We start from the raw sequence: 26286 nt of genomic DNA, 5'->3' as shown, positions 1-26286 counted from the left end.
GAGCATTTCGCTGAGAGCAGGGTGCTTAGAAAATGGGAGCACAGGAATAATAGACCAGCATAAGGAACAGTGTATGGAAGCGCAGACAACAGCAAGACCTCATTGAGGAAACTCAGAATAGCTGGGGAGGAGGAGGAATGGCCGAGGGAGGAAGTAATTGGGGAGGGCAGTCAGAGGTGGGAGGCAGGTTTTCGAAGACAATCTACCTCCTTCGAGTTCCTCTCAGGGCAGCCCCAGGGGTAAGCGCCAGGGCTACACCAGGCCTCAGAGGATCTGCCGTTGCTCTTGTTGCAGTCAAGGGGGTGAACACTCAGGTGCTCTCAATGAATGCCGTGAGAGGCCCTCCGCGGCCAGGTGGCAATTGTGGGCACAGGGAGTTTGGGCTCAAAAGTGGTTTTGTCTTCAGGGTGACTCCTATTTGGCAAAATTCTGACTACAGCACAGCAAACATGTCAGGGACTTGGTCTTTTATAGTGGAGGTCTGCTATGTTCTGTCTCGAGGCGTCCTGGGCATGTCAGGACGCGGTTTTTTCTTATCTGGGTAGTGCAGCCGGGGTCCCTAGCCCAGAATGGACCTTTGCAACTGAATTAAACAGGAGAAACAAAAGCAGCAAGTTCGGGCCCCCAGGGCACGGCCCGCCAGCCAATGGGGCCCGGCCGCTCTCCGGCGGAGTGGTACTATTACGACAGTAGCCAACCAGCGCGCTCCATGCAAATGAGGTACTGTATCCCGCACCCGCAGCTCCTGTGCTGTCTGGTTGTTATAGTGATAAACTGAGGCCTTGCCTCTTGGGTTCTTGGAGAAGGAAAGTGGTGGGGGTGGAGGATAACCTCTTTACTTCCCCCTGGGAAGACAGAAAGAAGGGACGAAGAAGGGGGATGGGTGGGGAAGAGAAAAATACGTGACAAAGAAAACATTCTCTGCCTAGGAGGAGACTCTCAGAGGGTGTAGAACTGGAGGCAGCATTCACTGGCCATGCCAGTACTTACCACTGATGCTGAGTCAGAAACAGGTATCCCAAAATCCCTTTCCAATGAGCCTCCCTCAGAAACCATGGAGGAAATCGAGCACACATGCCCACAGCCTCGACTGGTAAGTAAAGACAAAGGATGCAAATGTATGCGTGGCTATGGCACAAAAGAGTTTCAGCGAGGAACTCTTTTATGCAACCGCAGCCACCGAGGAAAGCGATGCTTAGAGGATTTTCATGTAAATGAGAATAGAGCTACCGCCTAATCCTTCTCAGCTGTTTATACTTAGCTTCTGTAACCGAGCGCTGCTCTCAGCTTACAAAGCATTATTGTATTGGCTGGGTAGGAAACGGGCTGCTTGGGCTATGCTGTGTTTTTGTGCCTTGGGAGGAGGGGATGGGCTTTTATCTTTTAGGTGTATTCTCATCTAAAGATACAGATCCTGTGGTACAATTTAAAAATGGCATTCTCTTCACAAAGCTTGAGACGAGTCCGTTGTTAAGTTCTAAATTTTAGGTAAGGAATGATTCTGTCCTCAACTAATTTTGGTGCCTAATGTCAGTTTTTGAAAAATGAAAACGACATGGAAGCCAAACTTCCCCATTCGTTTGAAAATTTCAAAATAAATAAGTAAAAGGGTTCCTCGGTGATGTGTTTAGAAATAATGTGCATCTTAAATGAATTGTAAACATTTCCGGAGCGTGCTGTGAGGGTTTCTCTTCAGGTAATGGGAACCTGGAGCAGCTATATTTACTTGGAAAGGGGCTGCATGCCTTTCATAATGAAAGTGTGGAAACGGGCACTCAGAGCTTCCTTGCATCTCAGTTACTGGTATCCCAAATTTCATCAGCTTCTCCACCACTGGTCATGATTCCTTAAGTAAATGTGGAAGGTGGTTCTCAAACACCTCAACGTGTATCCTCAAGGAATCAAAAACACCAAATGGGTGGTGGATTTTCCGTGGCCTGAAGTCTTCGGGAACTTGGGGAGACCTCTCTTTGGACCCTCAAATCCAAGCGACATACTACTTAGAGCTACTCTCTCTCTAGCGATTTCCCTCGAGTTAAAAGGTGCAATATTTTGATTGGCTGTGGAGTTTGACCCTGGGAAGAGGTTTTTTTAAAAAAGGATTTTGTGATGTAGCATTTTCTGTGAACTCCCAAAATGAGGGCTCACAGATTTCAAGGCCAGTCCATCATGTAACTGTTATTTCTTCATAAGGGTTAATAAGGGTTCAAAGGGAGACTTAGGACAATTTTGTAAAACATGAAAACCAAGAAAGTTACATTAGAGCACCTAGGGCTTTTGTTCACTGTGTTTCTAGTTTTAAAGATATGTTTTCTTAGGGAAGTTTGATATTAACTGCTCCCCAGCGCTTAAGCCGCTTGCTGAACAACATACACAGTGTAGTACCTGTTTCTGATGGGATACAAACCATCCCCATAAGTTTGTTACCAAGGGATTCCTTTGAGCCACTGAACAACTCTTTCGGGCCTCTCACTGTTGTGGCCTCTGCTGTTGCGGAGCATAGGCTCCGGACGCGCAGGCTCAGCGGCCATGGCTCATGGGCCCAGCCGCTCCACGGCACGTGGGATCTTCCCGGACCGGGGCACGAACCCGTGTCCCCTACATCGGCAGGCGGACTCTCAACCACTGCGCCACCAGGGAAGCCCCACTAAACAACTCTTGGTTAAGCACTGCAAAACAACAACAACAACAACAAACTGACCATTAAAAGCTTGTTATGAGATCACCCAGAATATATATATATATTTTAAAATAAATTTATTTATTTATTTTTGGCTGCATTGGGTCTTTGTTGCTGCACACGGGCTTTCTCTAGTGGCGGCGAGCGGGTGCTTCTCTTGTTGAAGAACACGGGCTCTAGGCATGCAGGATTCATTAGTTGTGGCACGCAGGCTCAGTAGTTGTGGCTCGCTGGCTCTAGAGTGCAGGCTCAGTAGTTGTGGCACACAGACTTAGTTGCTCTGCAGCATGTGGGATCTTCCCAGACCAGGGCTCGAACCTGTCTCCCTTGCATTGGCAGACAGATTCTTAACCACTGTGCCACCAGGGAAGTCCATCACCCAGAATATATTTTTTAAAGTTAAACTCAGTGTTCAGATTTGCATCACACAACTTCCTGACAGGTCAAGGGCAGGGGAGAGGGCAGCATCTGGTTCCTGTTTGTGTATCATTTCAGTCTCTGGTGCCTACTTCTTTTCATTCCCTTTTTGCCTTTTAGCTATTCTGCTCCTTGGTTGCTTCTGCCTGAGAGGGTGGGCAGAGGAAATCAAGGGAAGGAAGAAAGTTCAAGTACTTTCTACTTTGACTTGTGACAGCTCATCCTGGAGGTTAACTCCCAGGAACCATACAAAGCTGGCAGTGTTACACCTCCACCTCCCTGCCAGTTTAGAAATGAGGAAACTGAGGTTCAGAGAGGGTAAGCGACTTCTCCAAAGCCACATTGCTTTGAAGGCTGTAGAGCTGGGATTTGAACACAGAGCTCTATACCTGCAGAGTGGAAGACCTTTCTCCTGCAACACACCTTTAAGTGAGATACATTCTTTTTCCATCTTTTTGACAGTTCTGGCTTAAAATGTGTGCGTGTGTGTGTGTTTGTGTGTGTGTGTGTGTGTGAGTGTGTGAAGGATGTACAGAATTTGAACTGTTAAAGTGATTGCTTTGATCTACCTTTTATAAAAATTTCCCATGTTGTCCATCATTATTGTGGCCTATTGAAAATTGGCTCTGTTTAAATAGGTGCTGCAACCACTTTATAAACCACTACTAAGTTTTTTGAAGCACCTTTTCTCTTATCAGCAAAATTGGGTCATTGTGGGGTTTTATTCTAAATTTAGATTTACACTTAATAATGAAGGCACATATTAATTACCTAGTAACATAGTTTGTTGATGAAGAGAGTGGCAAGTGAAAATATTAAATTAGGATTTCTTTTTATGTTTTTTAGTAGTTTCTGTTGATCTTTAGCTTTGCTAATATCTTCATATTTCAAATCATAAATTCTGTTTCTCCCAGTACCCAAACATATTGCCCCAAGTCAATCGTGGGTCCCTCAGAGCGTGGCTGTTCTGTTGCTTAACTGACTTTGGAAAGTGCGTGGAAGACTTGAGAGATTCCCCTCCAGGGGACAGGCTCCTTCCCCCACGTGTAACCAAACTTGGATTCATAAAGTTTAGAGGAAACAGGACTCAATAACAAAACATTATCTTTAAAAAAAGTAGCATTTACCAGAGTGGTTGTGATTGTATTAGCCGAGGCACACACTGGTTCCCCAAACTCACTCGAACTTTACCTAGAGATATGGAAAAGGACATTTCTGGGTAAATAAAGGGACATAAAGCTTTACTGCAAGTCCCAGAACGTGACTTTATGTCACTGAATGTCACCCTCTGTAAATACGAATTTTATTTAAGTCTCAGCAATCGTGTAAAATGCCCTTTTTTAATGAACCATGCTCTTGATTTAGCCTGGCACTTGAGAAGGTGTGTACAAGTGTCCCTGTCTACATGCATCTGTCTATATATTATTTACAGTGAAGGCTGTTTATTGTGATCCGGGTTAGCTCTGCCCACAGTGATCGAGTACGTACTACGTGCTGAGCTCTGAGGCCTGTGGTACTTTGTGATCCAGAGATTCTAGAAGAGACTGGCACACAAACACAGATTGCTTTCATACAGGTTGAGAAGGACACAGCCTGCAAAGGGGTGTGTTCCCAGGTGCAGTGGGGGCAGAAAGGAGAGAGCGGTGAACTCCTTGACAGCGAGTCCACGTTTGCCAGCGCGATGTTGAGTAGAAACCTGTCCTGTCCTCAACGTATCCCCGGTGTCTAATACAGAGCCTGGCATAGCCCTTTAAGGAAAGGGAGTGGGAAGCTGGCATATCTAAATACACAGGACTTTAAAGCAATCTATACTTTAGACCCTTGTAAGTAGCAAATTGATAAGGATATTGAGGATACAATGGAATCATGTTCAAGGGGGAACTTTTCTGGAAGGTATACCTGTAGGTTTTCCACCTGCCTTTTTTTTTTTTTTGCGGTACGTGGGCCTTTCACTGTGGTGGCCTCTCCCGTTGCAGAGCACACGCTCCGGACGCGCAGGCTCAGCAGCCATGGCTCACGGGCCCAGCCGATCTGCGGCATGTGGGATCTTCCCGGACCGGGGCACGAACCCATGTCCCCTGCATCGGCAGGCCGACTCTCAACCACTGCGCCACCAGGGAAGCCCTCCACCTGCCTTTTTTTTTGTTGGAAGAAAGAGTAAATAGAATTAAATAACACTGATAAAGAAATTACAAGAGAAATAGAAAATTGCCTAGGTTTTATGATAGAGCCTTGGTAATGAAAAAGGGCTGGTTCGATATGCTACGTTAGCAGGAGTTCATTTTGGACTTTACTTCAAAGTGGAGCAGTGCCAAGAGACTGCTGTCTTGCAGAAGGTGCATTATGTTCGTTGGGAGGTAGGGCACTCACCCGCTAGTGCTCAAAAAGATGACCAGATTTCCAGAGACATCCTTGGCTTCCTTTACTAGCCTCGCCATCTATTTAGCTACTCAGATAGCATTTTGAAAGCGAGATACTTACTGTGCTACGTCAGTGAAAATAAACAACCATGAGCTTCCTTGGGCATTTACTGTGGTCGACTGGAATTCTGCCCAAGGTTATTATTAGACATCTTCCTGCTGGTCTTGTTCCAAATGCAACATCCATTTCTTGCAGATTGATAATAGTCGGGCATATTGAACATGGGATCAATGAATTCGTTTCTCCCATTCTTTTAAGTTTATTCTTTCACTATCGCTCCAACCCTCCTACTCCAATTTGCTTAATGCTGAACTCCTTATGGAGGATATTAATATAAATCAAATATAAGAAGACAGGTCTGTACTTTGTTTTATTTTGGCATTTGAGCATACAGAAATGGAAAGGGTGTGTCCTCATTCAGGCATTGAGGGGGATTTAAAGTATTCAGTGACGCAAGGCTTTAGAAGGGAACTGAGAGAAACCTCAGCCCCTGACCAACGATCCACAGTTAGCCAGCTGCTTAGAAACTTCCACACACAGCAAGGCACCAGGTGCTGTGGAGAGAAATAAAAGAAATAATCCAGAGCCCCTGCCCTTGAATATCGTTTTCATTTAACAGGAGGCAGTGGTTTGGTAGGTGGAAGCATGCCAGGATGCTGAAATCCCTTAAGAGAGCTTTTTTTTTTTTTATAAGTTTGGCTTTAATATATTGGGCTTTCTACAGCATTTAAGCTATATTTTATCCATTGAGCAGAAGTACCTCACAGCAGGGGGACTTCCCTGGTGGTCCACTGGGTAAGACTCCGCGCTCCCAATGCAGGGGGACCGGTTTCGATCCCTGGTCGGGGAACTAGATCCCACATTGATCATGCATGCCGCAACTAGGAGTCCGCATGCTGCAACTGAAAGATCCCGCAACTAAGACCTGGCACAGCCAAAAAAAAAAAAAAAAAGTACATCACAGCAGGGAGTACTGCGTTATCCTGATCCCCAAGTTAAGACAAGTCCGTGCATTTGAAAAAGAGATGCAGCTTTCTGATCCCCAAACATTTTTGGATATGGAAAGGATCAGTCTATTTTTGAGGGGATCTTAAGCCCTCAGCTGTGAGTGGCACACTCCAGCTGCTACAGTCACGCTGTCCAGTGGAAATACAATGTAATTAAAATTTTTCTAGTAGCCACAATTTAAAACGTTTTTCTAAAAGGTGAAATTATTTTCAATAATACATTTAATTTAATCTGACGTATCTCAAATATTATCATTACACATGTAATCAATATAAAAATGATTAATGAGGTATTTTATATTCTTCATACCAAGTCTGAAATCTGGTGTGTCTATTACAACACATCTCAGTTCAGACTAGCCAATTTCAAGTGCTCACTAACCACACGTGGCTTTGGAGGGAGCTCAGACACCTGCCCAGGCCTGTGGAGGATGAGCTCTGAGAAGCCACAGTGATAAATACATTTCATGTTGCATAGCACACACGTGTATGTATTTACTCAGAACTAAAAAAAAAAAAAAAATCACCTTCCTTTACTTCATATTTTACACTCACTTTCTCTGCTCTCCTGTTCTGTTTTTTTAGTAATCTACATGAGAATTAATAAGTTTGAAGTTAGGGGTGGGGTAGTGGAGAAGGAGAGTACTGGATGGATGTGGGAGACTTTAAAGGAGGTAAATGCACCAGGATTGGTAACTGAGCCTGAGGGCAGGCAGTATCAGGACGACTCAGTTTTCTGGCTACAGTGGGTGGATGCCACCCCTGAGGTGGGAGCATCCGGGAATAGCAGTTTGTGAGAGTTAATGTTGGGGATACGATGGGGACTTCCATTTGAAGGTGTCTAGTTAATGTTTGGTTTTGGAGCTCAGAAGAGAATTCTGAGCTGGAGATGTTGATCTGGGAGACATCAGCATGGAGGAGATGAAAGTGGAATCGAGGCAGTGAAATCGATGGGAGCGAAATTAGTCAGTTTCTGGACTGATGGAAGAAGTGGATGGAAATGGTTAACTAGCAAGAGTGCCTCAGGATAATCCTACTATGGGGGCAATTCTAGAAAATAACTGACCCTGAGCCATCCTATCAGGTTCTTGGAAGGAGTAAAATCGAAGAGCTGTAATTAAAGCTATTAGAAGGCTCCTTATATCTGTCTGTCTCTACATGAAATCTGGTTGAATCAATCTACTTTATCCCAGAATCTTTCCAGGATGTAACCCTGACGAACACCATTTAAAGAGCCAATAGAGGAAGGGTCATGAAAAGAGGACAGACATCTCAAATATCTGGGAGATCAGGGGTACCAAGGGCAGGGTAAGTTCTGTGGAGGGAATATCCAATAGAACCCAATGCAGCAGGGAGATCACATGAGATAATAAGGGAAAGTTTCCTTTGGGTTTAGGAAGAAGAGGTCAATCATGATGTTTCAGTGAAATGGTGAAAACAGAGACCAGATAGGTTGAAGAGCATTTAGGAGGTGGGGAAGTAGAAGCTTGACTGAGAGGAGAAGCATCTAGAGTGTATAGGACCCAAAGGTGGATAAGTCAGGGTTTAAGATTGAGAGAAGCTAGCCTTTCTCTCCTCTTCTTTTTTTACTTCCATACTTCCCTTTAGCCTTCTTTCCTTCCATCATCCAGGATGTCAAAGCTTCTGGTTGGCTCATTCTTTTAAGATGGTACCTACTTGCAGTTAAATATGAATGGGAAAGAGCCAGTGGGAGCATGTGAAAATGATGGGGAAAATTGATGAAGGGAATGACCCTTAGACTGGAGATGTTGCGATCCAGTGCACAAGACGAAGAATTGGCTTCACGTTGGTAAAGGGATACCTCTCCCACTGTCTTGGCAAAGAAGCTGGTAAGGATGTTTTGGGTTATAAGGGGAAGGGTATAGAAAGTCGAAAGCCTCCCTTATCTGACAGCCTCTGTTTTCTCTGTGAAGGTGGAGGCAAAGTCATAGTGACTTGGTTCTGATAGGTGCAGAAGTGTAATTATGGGACAACCTGGGAAGTCGGGTCCAACCCCAAGGTATTTCCTCTCCACAGGCCTCCAGGCTGGGGTAGAGGCAGTAGGGGAAGGTGGAAAGGCTGAGTGATTCCTCATGACAGATGTGGTATTGATGAGCAGAGATGGATCTGTTCCTTTATGGCCTCTGGGGCTCCATACCAACCCCCAGATCAAGGCAGATCCAGATCTGTAGCCCCAGGGGGAACCGGACTGACCTACAGTGAAAGGGCTGGATGCTGGGAAGGCAAGTAGGCTGCAGCTTAGTCTCTGCTTGCTGGAGCCCACAATCTCATTCCAACATCAGTTTTGCCATTGAATTAATTATCGTGTGAGCTTCAGCAATCACTTCTCCTCTCTGGACCTCAATTATGTGACCCACTATGGTTCCAGTTTCAAGACTTTTCCAGTTCCAAGACCGTGATTCTAGCTTCCATAGCCATGGAACGTGCTTCAGCACAGTGTGCTCTGTTTGACCCGAGGCTCGTATCAAAACTCAGGGCTACCCCACTCCTCACCTCCCTTTGTTTTCTCCATTTAGAGTAAAAACAGGTTGAATGACCTTATGGCAAGACACACTGGCAAAATATGCATAACAAATGTTCACAGAATACTTTGGAACTTTATATTAATGTCGTACAAACCACGTTTGCTGTCTTCCACTTTATTCTTCATATGCTTCTGTGTTGAATCTCTTTTTAATGTGAACAATAGCCTCCTAATTTATCTACTTAATAATACTGAAGTTCAAAATACTGGGTTTTCCACATGAAAAGGTGCTCAGCATCACTAATCATTAGAGAAATGCAAATCAGAACTACAGTGAGGTATCACCTCACACCAGTCAGAATGACCATCATCAAAAAATCTAGAAACAGTAAGTGCTGGAGAGGGTGTGGAGAAAAGGGAACCCTCCTGCACTGTTGGTGGGAATGTAAATTGATACAGCCACTATGGAGAACAGTATGGAGGTTCCTTTAAAAACTAACAATAGGGCTTCCCTGGTGGTGCAGTGGTTGAGAGTCTGCCTGCCGATGCAGGGGACAGGGGTTCATGCCCCGGTCCAAGAAAATACCACATGCCGAGGAGTGGCTGGGCCTGTGAGCCATGGCCGCTGAGCCTGCACGTCTGGAGCCTGTGCTCCACAACGGGAGAGGCCACAGCAGTGAGAGGCCCGCGTACCGCAAAAAAAAAAAAAAAAACTAACAATAGAATTACCACATGACCCAGCAATCCCACTACTGGGCATATACCCTGAGAAAACCATAATTTCAAAAGAGACATGTACCACAATGTTCATTGCAGCTCTACTTACAATAGCCAGGACGTGGAAGCAACCTAAGCGTCCACTGACAGATGAATGGATAAAGACGATGTGGCACATATGTACAATGGAATATTAGCCATAAAAAGAAACGAAACTGAGTTATTTGTAGTGAGGTGGATGGACCTAGAGTCTGTCATACAGAGTGAAGTAAGTCAGAAAGAGAAAAACAAATACCGTATGCTAACACATATATATGGAATGTAAAAAAAGTGGCTCTGAAGAACCTAGGGACAGGGCAGGAATAAAGACTCAGACATAGAGAATAGACCTGAGGATATGGGGAGGGGGAAGGTTAAGCTGGGACGAAGTGAGAGAGAGGCATGGACATATGTACACTACCAAATGTAAAATAGCTAGCTAGTGGGAAGCAGCCTCATAGCACAGGGAGATCAGCTTGGTGCTTTGTGACCACCTAGAGGGGTGGGGTAGGGAGAGTGGGAGGGAGGCTCAAGAGGGAGGGGATATGGGGATATATGTATACATATAGCTGATTCACTTTGTTGTACAGCAGAAACTAGCACAACATTGTAAAGCAGTTATACTCCAATAAAGATGTAAAAACAAAATACTGGGTTCTCTTTGCGGTATAGCAGTATGGCGTTGAACTCCAGGGGCCTTTTTTAACTGATGCTGCCCATCTAAGAATCATATTTGGGATTCAAGACCAACAGTGGGTCAGGCCATAGTCCTGCGACTCCTGCATCTTTTGCTGGTGCCCATACAAAGCTTCTCAGTGCTCCTTAGTGAAATAAATGTAGAAAGGTTTATTCCATCTGATCACTGGAGGCACGATGAAAAGGAGAAAGCAAGGAGGGTAGAAAAAACTAAGTCATTGCAAAATAGGCCTATTTTCTTCCAATAATTTCCCAGGTAACAGCCTCTGCCTTGCTAGGATCTGATTACGTGGTGCTGGCCTCAGACCATAGCATTATTGTTTTAACATTCCTACCTTCCTCTTTATCCCAGCATGAACCAGGTTGTGTGGGAGGCTGGGGAAGCTGACCGTGCTCGGGGATAAAGAGATAGTTTAGCACTCAGCAGTCTTGAAGACACACTTGAAAACACAGTGATTAGAAAAGAAAGCAGCAAACCCTGGTAGTGCGCACCTGTGGAATAATGTACGGGGCTAGCCTGCGGATTCATTTTCATATCATCTCCTCCTTCCTGACAAAGTTTTTGACTTGGCGATTTTTGTTTTCTACTCAGTAAGTCATGCACACTGAACCTGATGTCAGTGTAAAAGGATGCTGAGGGCTATTTAAACTGGCATTTAAGAAAAAGAACAACAACAACAATGATAATAGGTTAATAGGAGCATCATGAATGGTGTGTATGGCCCATTGGCAACCAAATGTTGTCAAAAGCTTGCTCCTGGTACTCATGGGCTTCTGTGCTTCATCTCTAGTGGGCCTGAGATTGTAGGCACAGTCACATAATACTAAATTCTGTTATACCTCCAGATGGTTGAGTTATGAGGTCATTGTTCTATAGTGACTTCGGGGCTAGAGGTCTCACTCACTTATTTTCCTCCGTCGGCAAATGAGGGAATGGAACAACCATTTATGATGCATACTGTGTTAGGCGCTGTGCTCGCTGCTTTCTATGGGTTATCTTGGTCAACCAGGCTGCAGACCTGTAAAATAAGAATGACTGTTCCCCACCTTATAAATAAGAAAACCAAGCATTAAGTAATTCCCCAAAGATCAGACATTAACTCAGAAAGCTGGGATTTAAATTTCAGTTTGTCTGACTTCTAAAGCCTCCTGTTGCCACTACACACAGTTCTCCCACATAAATGAGCCGAGAACCACCTGCTCAAGCTCCCAGGTGATTCAGAAACACGATGTGTTTGGATGCACTTTGAGAAGTGCTGTATTTAGCTCTGCCATGTTACATTTTCTGCTTTGGCACTACGAGTGGAAACAGATCAGATGTCTAAGCTCTTTGTAGTAAATTTAGAAATTCAAAATAAATATATTTGACCCAGCACTTCTACTCCTAGCAAGGTTGTACATACGACCACCAAAGACTAGTATTAAGTTGTTCTTAGGAGCATTATTCATAATAACACCAAAGTGGAAACTACCCAAATGCCCAGCAGAAGTAGAATAAATAAATCATAGTATAGTCACACAATGTCACCCAGCAATGAGAATGAAGAACCTACAACCACCTGCAAAAATAAGGATGAATTTCACAAACATAATATTCAATGAAAGAAGCCAGACATGAAAGAATATACACTACACCATTCCATTTCTATTAAATATTTTAAAAGTTGGCAAACTAATCTATGATGTTAGAAGTCAGGATAGTGGAAGGAGCACAGGATGGATGCTGGCAGTGGTTGGGTACTTGATGCTATATGTGTTCAGCCTGTGAAAGTTCACTAAGTCGCACACTTAGGATATGTGCACGTTTCTGTATGTATGTTATTCTTTTTTTTAATTTTTTAATTTTATTTTTTATACAGCAGGTTCTTATTAGTTATCTATTTTATACATATTAGTGTATATATGTTAATCCCAATCTCCCAATTCATCCCACCACCACCATGCCCCCCGCCACTTTCCCCCTTGGTGTCCACATGTTTGTTCTCTACATCTGTGTCTCTATTTCTGCTCTGCAAACTGGTTCATCTGTACCATTTTTCTAGGTTCCACATATATGCATTAATATATGATATTTGTTTTCTCTCTCTGACTTACTTCACTCTGTATGACAGTCTCTAGATCCAACCATGTCTCTACAAATGACCCAATTTTGTTCCTTTGTATGGCTGAGTAATATTCCATTGTATATATGTACCACATCTTCTTTATCCATTTGTCTGTCAGTGGGCATTTAGGTTGCTTCCGTGACCTGGCTATTATAAATAGTGCTGCAATGAACATTGGGGTGCATGTGTCTTTTTCAATTATGGTTTGCTCTGGGTATATGCCCAGGAGTGGGATTGCTGGGTCATATGGTAATTCTCTTTTTAGTTTTTTAAGGAACCTCCATACTGGTCTCCATAGTGGCTGTATCAATTTACATGCCCACCAACAGTGCAAGAGGGTTCCCTTTTCTCCACACCCTCTGCAGCATTTGTTGTTTGTAGATTTTCTGATGATGCCCATTCTAACTGGTGTGAGGCGATACCTCATTGTAGTTTTGATTTGCATTTCTCTAATAATTAGTGATGTTGGGCAGCTTTTCATGTGTTTGTTGGCCATCTGAATATCTTCTTTGGAGAAATGTCTATTTAGGTCTTCTGCCCATTTTCTGATTGGGTTGTTTGTTTTTTCAATATTGAGCTACATGAGCTGTTTGTATATTTTGGAGACTAATCCTTTGTTGATTCATTTGCAAATATTTTCTCCCATTCTGAGGGTTGTCTTTTCATCCTGTTTGTAGTTTCCTTTGCTTTGCAAAAGCTTTTAAATTTCATTAGGTCCCATTTGTTTATTTTTGTTTTTATTTCCATTACTCTAGGAGGTGGATCAAAAACGATCTTGCTGTGATTTATGTCAAAGAGTGTTCTTCCTATGTTTTTCCTCTAAGAGTTTTATAGTGTCGGGTCTTACATTTAGGTCTCTAATCCATTTTGAGTTTATTTTTGTGTATGGTGTTAGGGAGTGTTCTGATTTCATTCTTTTACATGTAGCTGTCTAGTTTTCCCAGCACCACTTATTGAAGAGGCTGTCTTTTCTGCATTGTATACTCTTGTCTCCTTATCAAAAATAAGGTGACCGTAGGTGCATGCGTTTGTCTCTGGGCTTTCTATCCTGTTCCGTTGATCTATATTTCTATTTCTGCCAGTACCATGCTGTCTTGATTACTGTAGCTTTGTAGTATAGTCTGAAGTCTGTGAGCCTGATTCCTCCAGCTCCGTTTTTCTTTCTCGAGACTGCTTTGCCTATTCAGCATCTTTCGTGTCTCCATACAAATTTTAAGATTTTTTGTTCTAGTTCTGTAAAAAATGCCATTAGTAATTTGATAGGGATTGCACTGAATCGGTAGATTGCTTTGGGTAGTATAGTCATTTTCACAATATTGATTCTTCCAATCTGAGAACATGGTATATCTCTCCATCTGTTTGTGTCATCTTTGAATTCCTTCATCAATGTCTTATAGTTTTCTGAGTACAGGTCTTTTACCTCCTTAGGTGGGTTTATTCCTAGGTATTTTGTTGTTGTTGTTGCAATGGTGAAAGGGATTGTTTCCTTAATTTTTCTTCCTGATCTTTCGTTGTTAGTGTATAGGAATGCAAGGGATTTCTGTGCATTAATTTTGTATCCTGCAACTTTATCAAATTCGTTGATTAGCTCTAGTAGTTTTCTGGTGGCATCTTTAGGATTCTCTATGTATAGTATCATGTCATTTGCAAACAGTGACAGTTTTACTTCTTCTTTTCCAATTTACGTTTCTTTTATTTCTTTTTCTTCTCTGATTGCTGTGGCTAGGACATCGAAAACTGTGTTTGATACTGGTGGTGAGAGTGGACATCCTTGTGTTGTTCCTGATCTTAGAGGAAATGCTTTCAGTTTTTCACCATTGAGAATGATGTTTGCTGTGGATTTGTCGCATATGGCCTTTATTATGTTGAGGTAGGTTCCCTATATGCCCACTTTCTGGAGAGATTTTATCATAAATGGGTGTTGAATTTTGTCAAAATATTTTTTGCATCTACTGAGATGATCATATGGTTTTTATCCTTCAATTTGTTAATATGGTGTATCACGTTGATTGATTTGCGTATATTGAAGAATCCTTGCATTCCTGGAATAAACCCCACTTGATCATGGTGTATGATCCTTTTAATGTGCTGTTGGATTCTGTTTGCTAGTATTTTGTTGAGAATTTTTGCATCTATGTTCATCAGTGATATTGGCCTGTAGCTTTCTTTCTTTGTGACATCCTTGTCTGGTTTTGGTATCTGGGTGATGGTGGCCTCGTAGAATGAGTTTGGGAGTGTTCCTCCCTCTGCTATATTTTGGAAGAGTTTGAGAAGGATAGGTGTTAGCTCTTCTCTAAATGTTTGATAGAATTCGCCTGTGAAGCCATCTGGTCCTGGGCTTTTGTTTGTTGGAAGATTTTTAATCACGGTTTCAATTTCAGTGCTTGTGATTGGTTTGTTCATATTTTCTATTTATTCCTGATTCAGTTTTGGCAGGTTGTGCATTTCTAAGAATTTGTCCATTTCTTCCAGGTTGTCCATTTTATTGGCATAGAGTTGCTTGCAGTAATCTCTCATGATCTTTTGTATTTCTGCTGTGTCAGTTGTTACTTCTCCTTTATCATTTCTAATTCTATTGATTTGAGTCTTCTCCCTTTTTTTCTTGATGAGTCTGGCTAATGGTTTATCAATTTTGTTTATCTTCTCAAAGAACCAGCTTTTAGTTTTATTGATCTTTGCTATCGTTTCCTTCATTTCTTTTTCATTTATTTCTGATCTGATTTTTATGATTTCTTTCCTTCTGCTAACTTTGGGGATTTTTGTTCTGATTTCTCTAATTGCTTTAAGTGCAAGGTTAGGTTGTTTATTCGAGATGTTTCCTGTTTCCTTAGGTAGAACTGAATTGCTATAAACTTCCTTCTTAGAACTGCTTTTGCTGCATCCCATAGGTTTTGGGTCGTCGTGTCTCCATTGTCATTTGTTTCTAGGTATTTGTTGATTTCCTCTTTGATTTCTTCAGTGATCACTTCGTTATTAAGTAGTGTATTGTTTAGCCTCCATATGTTTGTATTTTTTACAGATCTTTTCCTGTAATTGATATCTAGTCTCATAGCATTGTGGTCAGAAAAGATACTTGATACAATTTCAATTTTCTTAAATTTACCAAGGCTTGAATTGTGACCCAAGATATGATCTATCCTGGAGAATGTTCCATGAGCACTTGAGAAAAATGTGTATTCTGTTGTTTTTGGATGGAATGTCCTATAAATATTAATTATTATTAAGTTCATCTTGTTTAATGTATCATTTAAAGCTTGTGTTTCCTTATTTATTTTCATTTTGGATGATCTGTCCATTGGTGAAAGTGGGGTGTTAAAGTCCCCTACTATGATTGTGTTACTGTCGATTTCCCCTTTTATGGCTATTAGTATTTGCCTTGTATATTGAGGTGCTCCTTTGTTGGGTGCATGAATATTTACAATTGTTATATCTTCTTTTTGGATCCATCCCTTGATCATTATGTAGTGTCCTTCTTTGTCTCTTGTAATAGTCTTTATTTTAAAGTCTATTTTGTCTGATATGAGAATTGCTACTCCAGCTTTCTTTTGGTCTCCATTTGCATGGAATATCTTTTTCCATCCCCTCACTTTCAGTCTGTATGTGTCCCTAGGTCTGAAGAGGGTCTCTTGTAGACAGCATATATATGGGTCTTGGTTTTTGTTTTGTTTTGTTTTGTTTTGCAGTACACGGCCTCTCACTGTTGTGGCCTCTCCCATTGTGGATCACAGGCTCCTGACGTGCAGGCTCAGTGGCCTTGGCTCACGGGCCTAGCCGCTCCGTGGCATGTGGGATCTTCCTGGACCAGGGCATGAACCTATGTCCCCTGCATCGGCAGGTGGACTCTCAACCACTATGCCACCTGGGAAGTCAAGGGTCTTGTTTTGTATGCATTCAGCCAATCTGTGTCTTTTGGTGGGAGCATTTAGTCCATTTACATTTAAGGTATTTATCGATATGTATGTTCCTATTCCCATTTTCTTAATTGTTTTGGGTTCGTTTTTGTAGGTCTTTTCCTTGTGTTTCTTGCCTCGAGAAGTTCCTTTAGCATTTGTTGTAAAGCTGGTTTGGTGGTGCTGAACTCTCTCAGCTTTTGCTTGTCTGTAAAGGTTTTAATTTCTCTATCAAATCTGAATGAGATCCTTGCTGGTTAGAGTAATCTTGGTTGCAGGTTTTTCTCCTTCATCACTTTAAATATGTCCTGCCAGTCCCTTCTGGCTTACAGAGTTTCTGCTGAAAGATCAGCTGTTAACCTTATGGAGATTCCCTTGTGTGTTAGTTGTTGTTTTTCCCTTGCTGCTTTTAATATGCTTTCTTTGTGTTTATTATTTGACAGTTTGATTAATATGTGTCTTGGCATGTTTTTCCTTGTATTTATCCTGTATGGGACTCTCTGTGCTTCCTGGACTTGATTAACTATTTCCTTTCCCATATTAGGGAAGTTTTCAACTATAATCTCTTCCAATATTTTCTCAGTCCCTTTCTTTTTCTCTTCTTCTTCTGGTACCCCTATAATTCAAATGTTGGTGCATTTAATGTTGTTCCGGAGGTCTCTTAGACTGTCCTCAGTTCTTTTCATTCTGTTTTTCTTATTCTGCTCTGCAGTAGTTATTTCCACTATTTTATCTTCCAGGTCACTTATCCGTCTTTCTGCCTCAGTTATTCTGCTATTGACCCCTTCTAGAGTATTTTTAATTTCATTTGTTGTGTTGTTCATCGTTGCCTGTTTCATCTTTAGTTCTTCTAGGTCCTTGTTAAATGTTTCTTGCATTTTCTCCATTCTATTTCCAAGATTTTGGATCATCTTTACTATCATCATTCTGAATTCTTTTTCAGGTAGACTGCCTATTTCCTCTTCATTTGTTAGGTCAGGTGGGTTTTTATCTTGTTCCTTCATCTGCTGTGTGTTTTTCTGTCTTCTCATTTTGCTTATTATCTTACTGTGTTTGGGGTCTCCTTTCTGCAAGCTGCAGATTTGTAGTTCCCGTTGTTTTTGGTGTCTGTCCCCAGTGGCTAAAGTTGCTTCAGTGGGTTGTGTAGGCTTCCTGGTGGAGGGGACTAGTGCCTGTGTTCTGGTGGATGAGGCTGGATCTTGTCTTTCTGGTGGGAAGGTCCACGTCTGGTGGTGTGTTTTGGGGTGTCTGTGGCCTTATTATGATTTTAGGCAGCCTCTCTGCTAATGGGTGGGGTTGTGTTCCTGTCTTGCTAGTTGTTTGGCATAGGGTGTCCAGTACTGTAGCTTGCTGGTCGTTGAGTGAAGCTGGGTCTTGGTGTTGAGATGGAGATCTCTGGGAGATTTTCTCCATTTGATATTACATGGAGCTGGGAGGTCTCTTGTTGGACCAGTGTCCTGAAGTTGGCTCTCCCACCTCAGAGGCACAGCACTGACTCCTGGCTGCAGCGCCAAGAACCTTTCATCCACACGGCTCAGAATAAAAGGGAGAAAAAGTAGAAAGAAAGAAAGAGGATAAGAGAAAATAAAATAAAGTAGATAAAATAAAGTTATTAAAATAAAAAATAATTATTAAGAAAAAAATTTTGTTAAAAAGTAAAAGAAAAAAGCAAAAATGGACGGACAGAACCCTAGGACAAATGGTGAAAGCAAAGCTATACAGACAAAATCTCACATAGAAGCATACACATACACACTCACAAAAAGAGGAAAAGGGGAAAAAATAATATATCTTGCTCTCAAAGTCCACCTCCTCAATTTGGGATGATTCGTTGTCTATTCAGGTATTACACAGGTGCAGGGTATATCAAGTTGATTGTGGAGATTTAATCCGCTGCTCCTGAAGCTGCTGGGAGAAATTTCCCTTTCTCTTCTTTGTTCGCATAGCTCCCGGGGCTCAGGTTTGGATTTGGACCCGCCTCTGCCTTTAGGTCACCTGAGGGCGTCTGTTCTTCGGTCATACAGGACGGGGTTAAAGGAGCAGCAGCTGATTTGGGGGCTCTGGCTCACTGAGGCCGGGGGGAGGGAGGGGTACGGAGTGCGGAGCGAGCCTGTGGCGGCAGAGACCGGCATGACGTTGCACCAGCCTGAGGTGCGCCATGCGTCTCCTGGGGAAGTTGTCCCTGGATCCCGGGACCTTGGCAGTGGCGGGCTGCACAGGCTCCGGGGAGGGCAGGTGTGGATAGTGATCTGTGCTTGCGCACAATCTTCTTGGTGGCGGCAGCAGCAGCGTTAGCGTCTCATTCCCGTCTCTGGAGTCTGCGCTGATAGCCGTGGCTCACGCCAGTCTCTGAAGCTCCTTTAAGCAGCACTCTTAATCCCCTATGTAGAACAGTATGGAGGTTCCTTAAAAAACTACAAATAGAACTACCATATGACCCAGCAATCCCACTACTGGGCATATACCCTGAGAAAACCATAATTCAAAAAGAGTCATGTACCACAATGTTCATTGCAGCTCTATTTACAATAGCCAGGACATGGAAGCAACCTCAGTGTCCATCAACAGATGAATGGATGAAGAAGATGTGGCACATATATACAATGGAATATTACTCAGCCATAAAAAGAAACGAAACTGAGTTATTTGTAGTGAGGTGGATGGACCTAGAGTCTGTCATACATTGTGAAGTAAGTCAGAAAGAGAAAGACAAATACCATATGCTAACACATATATATGGAACCTAAGAAAAAGAATGTCATGAAAAACCTAGGGGTAGGACGGGAATAAAGACACAGACCTACTAGAGAATGGACTTGAGGATATGGTGAGGGGGAAGGGTAAGCTGGGACAAAGTGAGAGAGTGGCATGGACAGATATACACTACCAAATGTAAAATAGATAGCTAGTGGGAAGCAGCCGCATAGCACAGGGAGATCACCTCGGTGCTTTGTGACCACCTAGGGGGTGGGATGGGAAGGGTGGGAGGGAGGGAGATGCAAGAGGGAAGAGATATGGGAACATATGTATATGTATAACTGATTCACTTTGTTATAAAGCAGAAACTAACACACCGTTGTAAAGCAATTATGCTCAAATAAAGATGTTAAAAAGAAATATATATATATATAGTGCTACTCCCTTCTGGCTTGTAGAGTTTCTGCTGAGAAATCAGCTGTTCACCTTATCGGAGTTCCCTTGTATGTTATTTGTCATTTTTTCCATTGTTGCTTTCAATAATTTCTCTTTGTCTTTAATTTTTGTCAATTTGATTACTCTGTATCTCAGCATGTTTTTCCTGGGGTTTATCCTTTATGGGACTCTATGCACTTCCTGGACTTGGGTGCCTCTTTCCTTTCCCATGTTAGGGAAATTTTTGACTATAATCTCTTCAGATATTTTCTCGGGTCCTTTCTCTCTCTCTCTTCTCCTTCTGGGGTCCCTATAATGCGAATGTTGTTGCGTTTAATGTTGTCCCAGAGGTCTCTTAGGCTGTCTTCATTTCTTTTCGTTCTTTTTTCTTTATTCTGTTCTGTGGCAGTGAATTCCACCATTCTTTATTCCAGGTCACTTATCCGTTCTTCTGCCTCAGTTATTCTGCTATTGATTCCTTCGAGTGTAGTTTTCATTTCAGTTATTTTATTGTTCATCTCTGTTTGTTTGTTCTTTAAGTCTTCAAGGTCTTTGTTAAACATTCCTTGCATCTTCTCGATCTTTGCCTCCATTCTTTTTCTGAGGTCCTGGATCATCTTCACTATCATTATTCTGAATTCTTTTTCTGGAAGGTTGCCTATCTCCACTTCATGTAGTTGTTTTTCTGGGGTTTTATCTTGTTCCTTTCTCTGGTACATAGCCCTGTGCCTTTTCGTTTTGTCTATCTTTCTGTGAATCTGTATGTATGTTATTATTTAAGATTAAATTTAAAGATATGCTGATCACTGTAATAGGGAGAGAGTATGCTCCACCACAGATTTCCCATTTGCAAACAATTCTGGTGATCTAATAGGTAACACTCCAGGGAAGAGTATCAGATCCTACCTACAGTTACAGTTCATGGCTGCTCACAGAGCTTCAATGTGCTCAGTCCTTCCAGGAGTCAGTATACCCAACCCCAAAGAGAATGTAGGTAAGCCCTTGAACTAAACTTGCCTTATTTCTAGGACCAGTCCAGCCCTAGTCAGGTAATTTGTGAATTAAAATCCATGGTGCCCAATCTATATGTGTTGTCTAACAATGGCCTGGCTTCATGGTTTGTAGACTCAGAAGGAAGTGGTTGGAATTGGTTAGCTAGTAAGGGTGCCTCAGGATAATCGTGCAAATTGCAGAAAAGCTGACCCTGAGCCATCCTATCAGGTTTTTAACGGGAAGGAAAATGAAGAGCTGTTGTTAAAGCAGTTAGAATCCTCCCTGTATCTGCCTATCTCCATATGCAATCTGGTTAAATTAATCTACTTTCCCCTACAGTCTTCCAGGATGTTACCTTGAAAAACAACCTTTAGAGAGTCAATAGAGGAAGCGCCATGGAAAGAAGACAGAGAGGTATTTCTCAAAAAGGTGGGAGATCAGGGCCCAAGAGCAAAGCACCTTGTTGGCAGGTACACTTCCACAGGTTTTCCATATATGTATTTTTTTTTTTTATTAAAGAAGTCATCCAGTTTGCAGAACCAGTCTTCTTTGGAACATCTTTCTTTGGAAAATATTTCTTCATTGGAACATCTTTAGTGGCTCAGAAAAAAAGGGGTTTATTATTGAAATAGAATCTAGCAAATACCTCAAGCTGAGACATGTTGGAAATATCTGTACTTCCACCCAACTGTATAGCAAACCTCCCACACTGCATAATTTGTTCTAATGCTTGTTTTTTCCAGTCTTCAGCAATGTTTTCTATATGTCTTCCAAATATATTTGCTGACAAAGGAATGCATTTTTTTTTAAGGAATGCATTTTTGTTTGACATCAAGTTTTTTCTACACATTAGAGCAGCCAGTTTTACTGTGACTTGAAGAGCAGGTGTTTCTGCAATGAGACTTTTGGTTTTTCTCTATTGAATTGTAGCAACTCGAAAAAGGCTTCTAAACATTTATCATTTATGGAACGTTATTTTGTGAAGTACAGGATTGAGTATCACATCTTGAAATGTTGCTGAAAAACATCAAAGAGATTTGTCTGCATGTTCTGAATGCTTCATTTTTAAGTATCATGGTAATTACAATAGCTTCATACCATCATTAGCTAATATCTCAAGGTACAATATATGCTCCAGGTGAAGTTTAATGCTAATAGCACATATTTCAAATAGTCTTCTTTGCGATCATTTTCGATTCAGCTGTCTTTTTGTCAAATCTAATGAGGCCATTATTGTTCACACCTGATAATGTGGCTGCTGCAGAACGTGTACAAAGAGTAGAAGGTCAGCTTGGCCACTTTTTTGGTGTTGGTTTGTGCTTATGGTATCTTTACTTTCCTATTTCATTGCAGGAAATGTTTTAAGCCACCTGCTGATCTTGTGAGCATTGGTTTAGTTAAAACTAGGTAATATAATCCACAAAGGCACTCATATAGGCCCAGGTGAGCTGTATTTTACTGCAGTAAGCCGAAAGTAAATGAAAATATCAGGGGACCCAGGCCACCCTTCTCTATTGTAACGACTTGCATTCTTCCTTTGAAACACCTTGTAGACTTTATGTTGACAGAGATGGGGCACCAGGGTAATTTTGGAAATTATAGCTGGTTGTTCGTAATCCTTCCTTTTTTTTTTTTTTTTTGGTATGCGGGCCTATCACTGTTGTGGCCTCTCCTGTTGCGGAGCACAGGCTCCGGACGCGCAGGCTCAGCGGCTATGGCTCACAGGCCCAGCCGCTCCGCGGCACGTGGGATCTTCCTGGACCGGGGCACGAACCTGTGTCCCCTGCATCGGCAGGCGGACACTGCGCCACCAGGGAAGCCCTCTTGTTTTTTAACATGAAAAAATAAATTTAGACACAAGTGTTGCTCTCTAATCGATTGTTTTGCGCATCCCACGATAGAAAACCCTGGTCTTCATATTTTAAATCTTGCCCTTGGATCCATCCATGAGTGAGAGAATTGCATTCTCAGACTGTGTGTTTGACCCCTTGTAGAAATCATTTTTTGAACTGCTTTTTGATTCTGCCTTACAGGGAGGGTGCTACAGAGACAAACATAAAAAACAGGATTGTCTTTATCAGGAGGATGTCATTGAATATGTTGGTGTCGCTATGGCATCACCCAACATGCCCCTTATAAAGGCATCATGGGAGGAATTTCAATAAAAACTTGGCATCAGGAAATGCTGTGCTTCTCCTCAGTATCTCTTTTGGGTTTGCCTAAAGAGAATATTAACTTTGTCTTCCTCTTTGCTTTGACTGCTGGGAGCTTAAAGACATTTTTGTGCCCTGCCCCCTGAAATGTAGAGGACCATGATAGACATTCCTGTGTGCTCATTTCACCCTGGGCCTTTTTTCAAAACCCCTGTTTCCATCCTCACTCACATGTTGCAACTATTATTTTAAACTTCCATTATTTTATTTTATTTTTTATGATGGCTTTTATTGTTAAATTATCTTTTTCTTTCTTTCTTTTAAAAAAATTTCTTGGCCAAGCTGCACGGCATGCAGAATCTTAGTTCCCCAACCAGGGATCACATCCGCACTCCTGCAGTGGAAGCATGGAGTCTTAACCACTGGACCACCAGGGAAGTCCCAACTTTCATTTTTTTAAAAGTCACCTCAAGTCCTATAAGGAAGGAGATGGAGATGAATAAGAAATAAGATTTTTATTGGTACTCATTGTAAATACCTTGAGCTCAGTTACCTAAGAAAAAATTGATTTAGTGTATGGAATTTTTATCTCCAGGTAAAGGTAATTATTTTCTATTGTGCGTAGCATCTATGCATTTCTCTTTTTTTTCCACATCTTTATTGGAGTATAATTGCTTTACAATGGTGTGTTAGTTTCTGCTTTATAACAAAGTGAATCAGTTATACATATGTTCCCATATCTCTTCCCTCTTGCGTCTCCCTCCCTCCCACCCTCCCTCTCCCACCCCTCTAGGTGGTCACAAAGCACCGAGCTGATCTCCCTGTGCTATGCGGCTGCTTCCCACTAGCTACCTATTTTACGTTTGGTAGTGTATATATGTCCATGCCACTCTCTCACTTTGTCACAGCTTACCCTTGCCCCTCACCATATCCTCAAGTCCATTCTCTAGTAGGTCTGTGTATTTATTCCTGTCTTACCCCTAAGTTCTTCATGACATTTTTCTTTTTCTTAGGTTCCATATATGTGTGTTAGCATATGGTATTTGTCTTTCTCTTTCGGACTTACTTCACTCTGTATGACAGACTCTAGGTCCATCCACCTCATTACAAATAGCTCAATTTCATTTCTTTTTATGGCTGAGTAATATTCCATTGTATATATGTGCCACATCTTCTTCATCCATTCATCTGTTGATGGACACTGAGGTTGCTTCCATGTTCTGGCTATTGTAAATAGAGCTGCAATGAACATTGTGGTACATGACTCTTTTTGAATTATGGTTTTCTCAGGGTATATGCCCAGTAGTGGGATTGCTGGGTCATATGGTCGTTCTATTTTTAGTTTTTTAAAGAACCTCCTTACTGTTCTCCATACTGGATGTATCAATTTACGTTCCCACCAACAGTGCAAGAGGGTTCCCTTTTCTCCACACCCTCTCCAGCATTTGTTGTTTGTAGATTTTTTGATGATGGCCATTCTGACTGATATGAGGTGATACCTCATTGTAGTTTTGATTTGCATTTCTCTAATGATTAGTGACGTTGAGCATCTTTTCATGTGTTTGTTGGCAATCTGTATATCTTCTTTGGAGAAATGTCTATTTAGGTCTTCTGCCCATTTTTGGATTGGGTGGTTTGTTTTTTTGATACTGAGCTGCATGAACTCCTTGTATATTTTGGGGATTAATCCTTTGTCAGTTGCTTCATTTGCAAATATTTTCTCCCATTCTGAGGGTTGTCTTTTCGTCTTGCTTACGGTTTCCTTTGCTGTGCAAAAGCTTGTAAGTTTCATTAGGTCCCATTTGTTTATTTTTGTTTTTATTTCCATTTCTCTAGGAGATGGGTCAAAAAGGATCTTGCTGTGATTTATGTCATAGAGTGTTCTGCCTATGTTTTCCTCTAAGAGTTTGAAAGTATCTGGCCTTACATTTAGGTCTTTGATCCATTTTGAGCTTATTTTTGTGTATGGTGTTAGGGAGTGATCTAATCTCATACTTTTACATGTACCTGTCCAGTTTTCCCAGCACGACTTATTGAAGAGGCTGTCCTTTCTCCACTGTACATTCCTGCCTCCTTTATCAAAGACAAGGTGACCATATGTGCGTGGGTTTATCTCTGGGCTTTCTATCGTGTTCCATTGACCTATATTTCTGTTTTTGTGTCAGTACCACACTGTGTTGATTACTGTAGCTTTGTAGTGTAGTCTGAAGTCCAGGAGCCTGATTCCTCCAGCTCCCTTTTTTGTTCTCAAGATTGCTTTGGCTACTCGGGGGCTTTTGTGTTTCCATACAAATTGTGAAATTTTTTGTTCTAGTTCTGTGAAAAATGCCAGTGGTAGTTTGATAGGGATTGCATTGAATCTGTAGATTGCTTTGGGTAGTAGAGTCATTTTCACAATGTTGATTCTTCCAATCCAAGAACATGGTATATCTCTCCATCTATTTGTATCATCTTTAATTTCTTTCATCAGTGTCTTATAATTTTCTGCATACAGGTCTTTTGTCTCCTTAGGTAGGTTTATTCCTCGATATTTTATTCTTTTTGTTACATTGGTAAATGGGAGTGTTTTCTTGATTTCACTTTCAGATTCTTCATCATTAGTGTATAGGAATGCCACAGGTTTCTGTGCATTAATTTTGTATCCTGCTACTTTACCAAATTTGTTGATTAGCTCTAGTAGTTTTCTAGTAGCATCTTTAGGATTCTCTATGTATAGTATCATGTCATTTGCAAACAGTGACAGCTCTACTTCTTTTCCGATTTGGATTCCTTTTATTTCATTTTCTTCTCTGATTGCTGTGGCTAAAACTTCCAAAACTATGTTGAATAAGAGTGGTGAGAGTGGGCCACCTTGTCTTGTTCCTGATCTTAGTGGAAATGCTTTCGGTTTTTTACCATTGAGGACGATGTTGGTTGTGGGTTTGTCATATATGGCCTTTATTATGTTGAGGAAAGTTCCCTGTATGCCTACACTCTGGAGGGTTTTTATCATAAATGGGTGTGAATTTTGTCAAAAGCTTTCTCTGCATCTATTGAGATAACCATATGGTTTTTCTCCTTCAGTTTGATAATGTGGTGTATCACATTGATTTATTTGCGTATATTGAAGAATCCTTGCATTCCTGGAATAAACCCCACTCGATCATGGTGTATGATCCACTTAGTGTGCTGTTGAATTCTGTTTGCTAGTATTTTGTTGAGGGTTTTTGCATCTATGTTCATCAGTGATATTGGCCTGTAGTTTTTTTTCTTTGTGACATTCTTGTCTGGTTTTGGTGTCAGGGTGATGGTGGCCTCGCAGAATGAGTTTGGGAGTGTTCCTCCCACTGCTATATTTTGGAAGAGTTTGAGAAGGATAGGTGTTAGCTCTACTCTAAATGTTTGATAGAATTCGCCTGTGAAGCCGTCTGATCCTTGGCTTTTGTTTGTTGGAAGATTTTTAATCACGGTTTCAATTTCAGTGCTTGTGATTGGTCTGTTCATATTTTCTAGTTCTTCCTGATTCAGTCTTGGCAGGTTGTGTATTTCTAAGAATTTGTCCATTTCTTCCA

General features: G+C 41.7%; 1 protein-coding gene across 2 annotated transcripts in view; it reads left to right on the top strand.

The window, feature by feature from the left end:
* The window catches only part of PCYT1B (phosphate cytidylyltransferase 1B, choline), a gene marked incomplete at both ends in the record, with an annotated part of 163189 nt that overhangs the window by 25614 nt on the left and 111289 nt on the right, over positions 1-26286 (top strand). The window contains one exon of one of the 2 annotated variants that reach the window (XM_082864752.1): positions 977-1093. The exons of the other annotated variant lie outside the window; for it this stretch is intronic. Coding sequence (XP_082720878.1) covers positions 977-1093 — 117 coding nt within the window. Of the gene's footprint in view, positions 1-976; positions 1094-26286 lie in introns of those variants that run through there. 2 annotated transcript variants of the gene reach the window in all.

The sequence above is a fragment of the Leucopleurus acutus genome (assembly GCF_964270905.1).
Source record: "Leucopleurus acutus genome assembly, chromosome: X".
NCBI lineage: Eukaryota > Metazoa > Chordata > Mammalia > Artiodactyla > Delphinidae > Leucopleurus > Leucopleurus acutus.
Note: the sequence above shows the minus strand (reverse complement) of the source record. Positions and strands in the feature narration are given on the sequence as shown.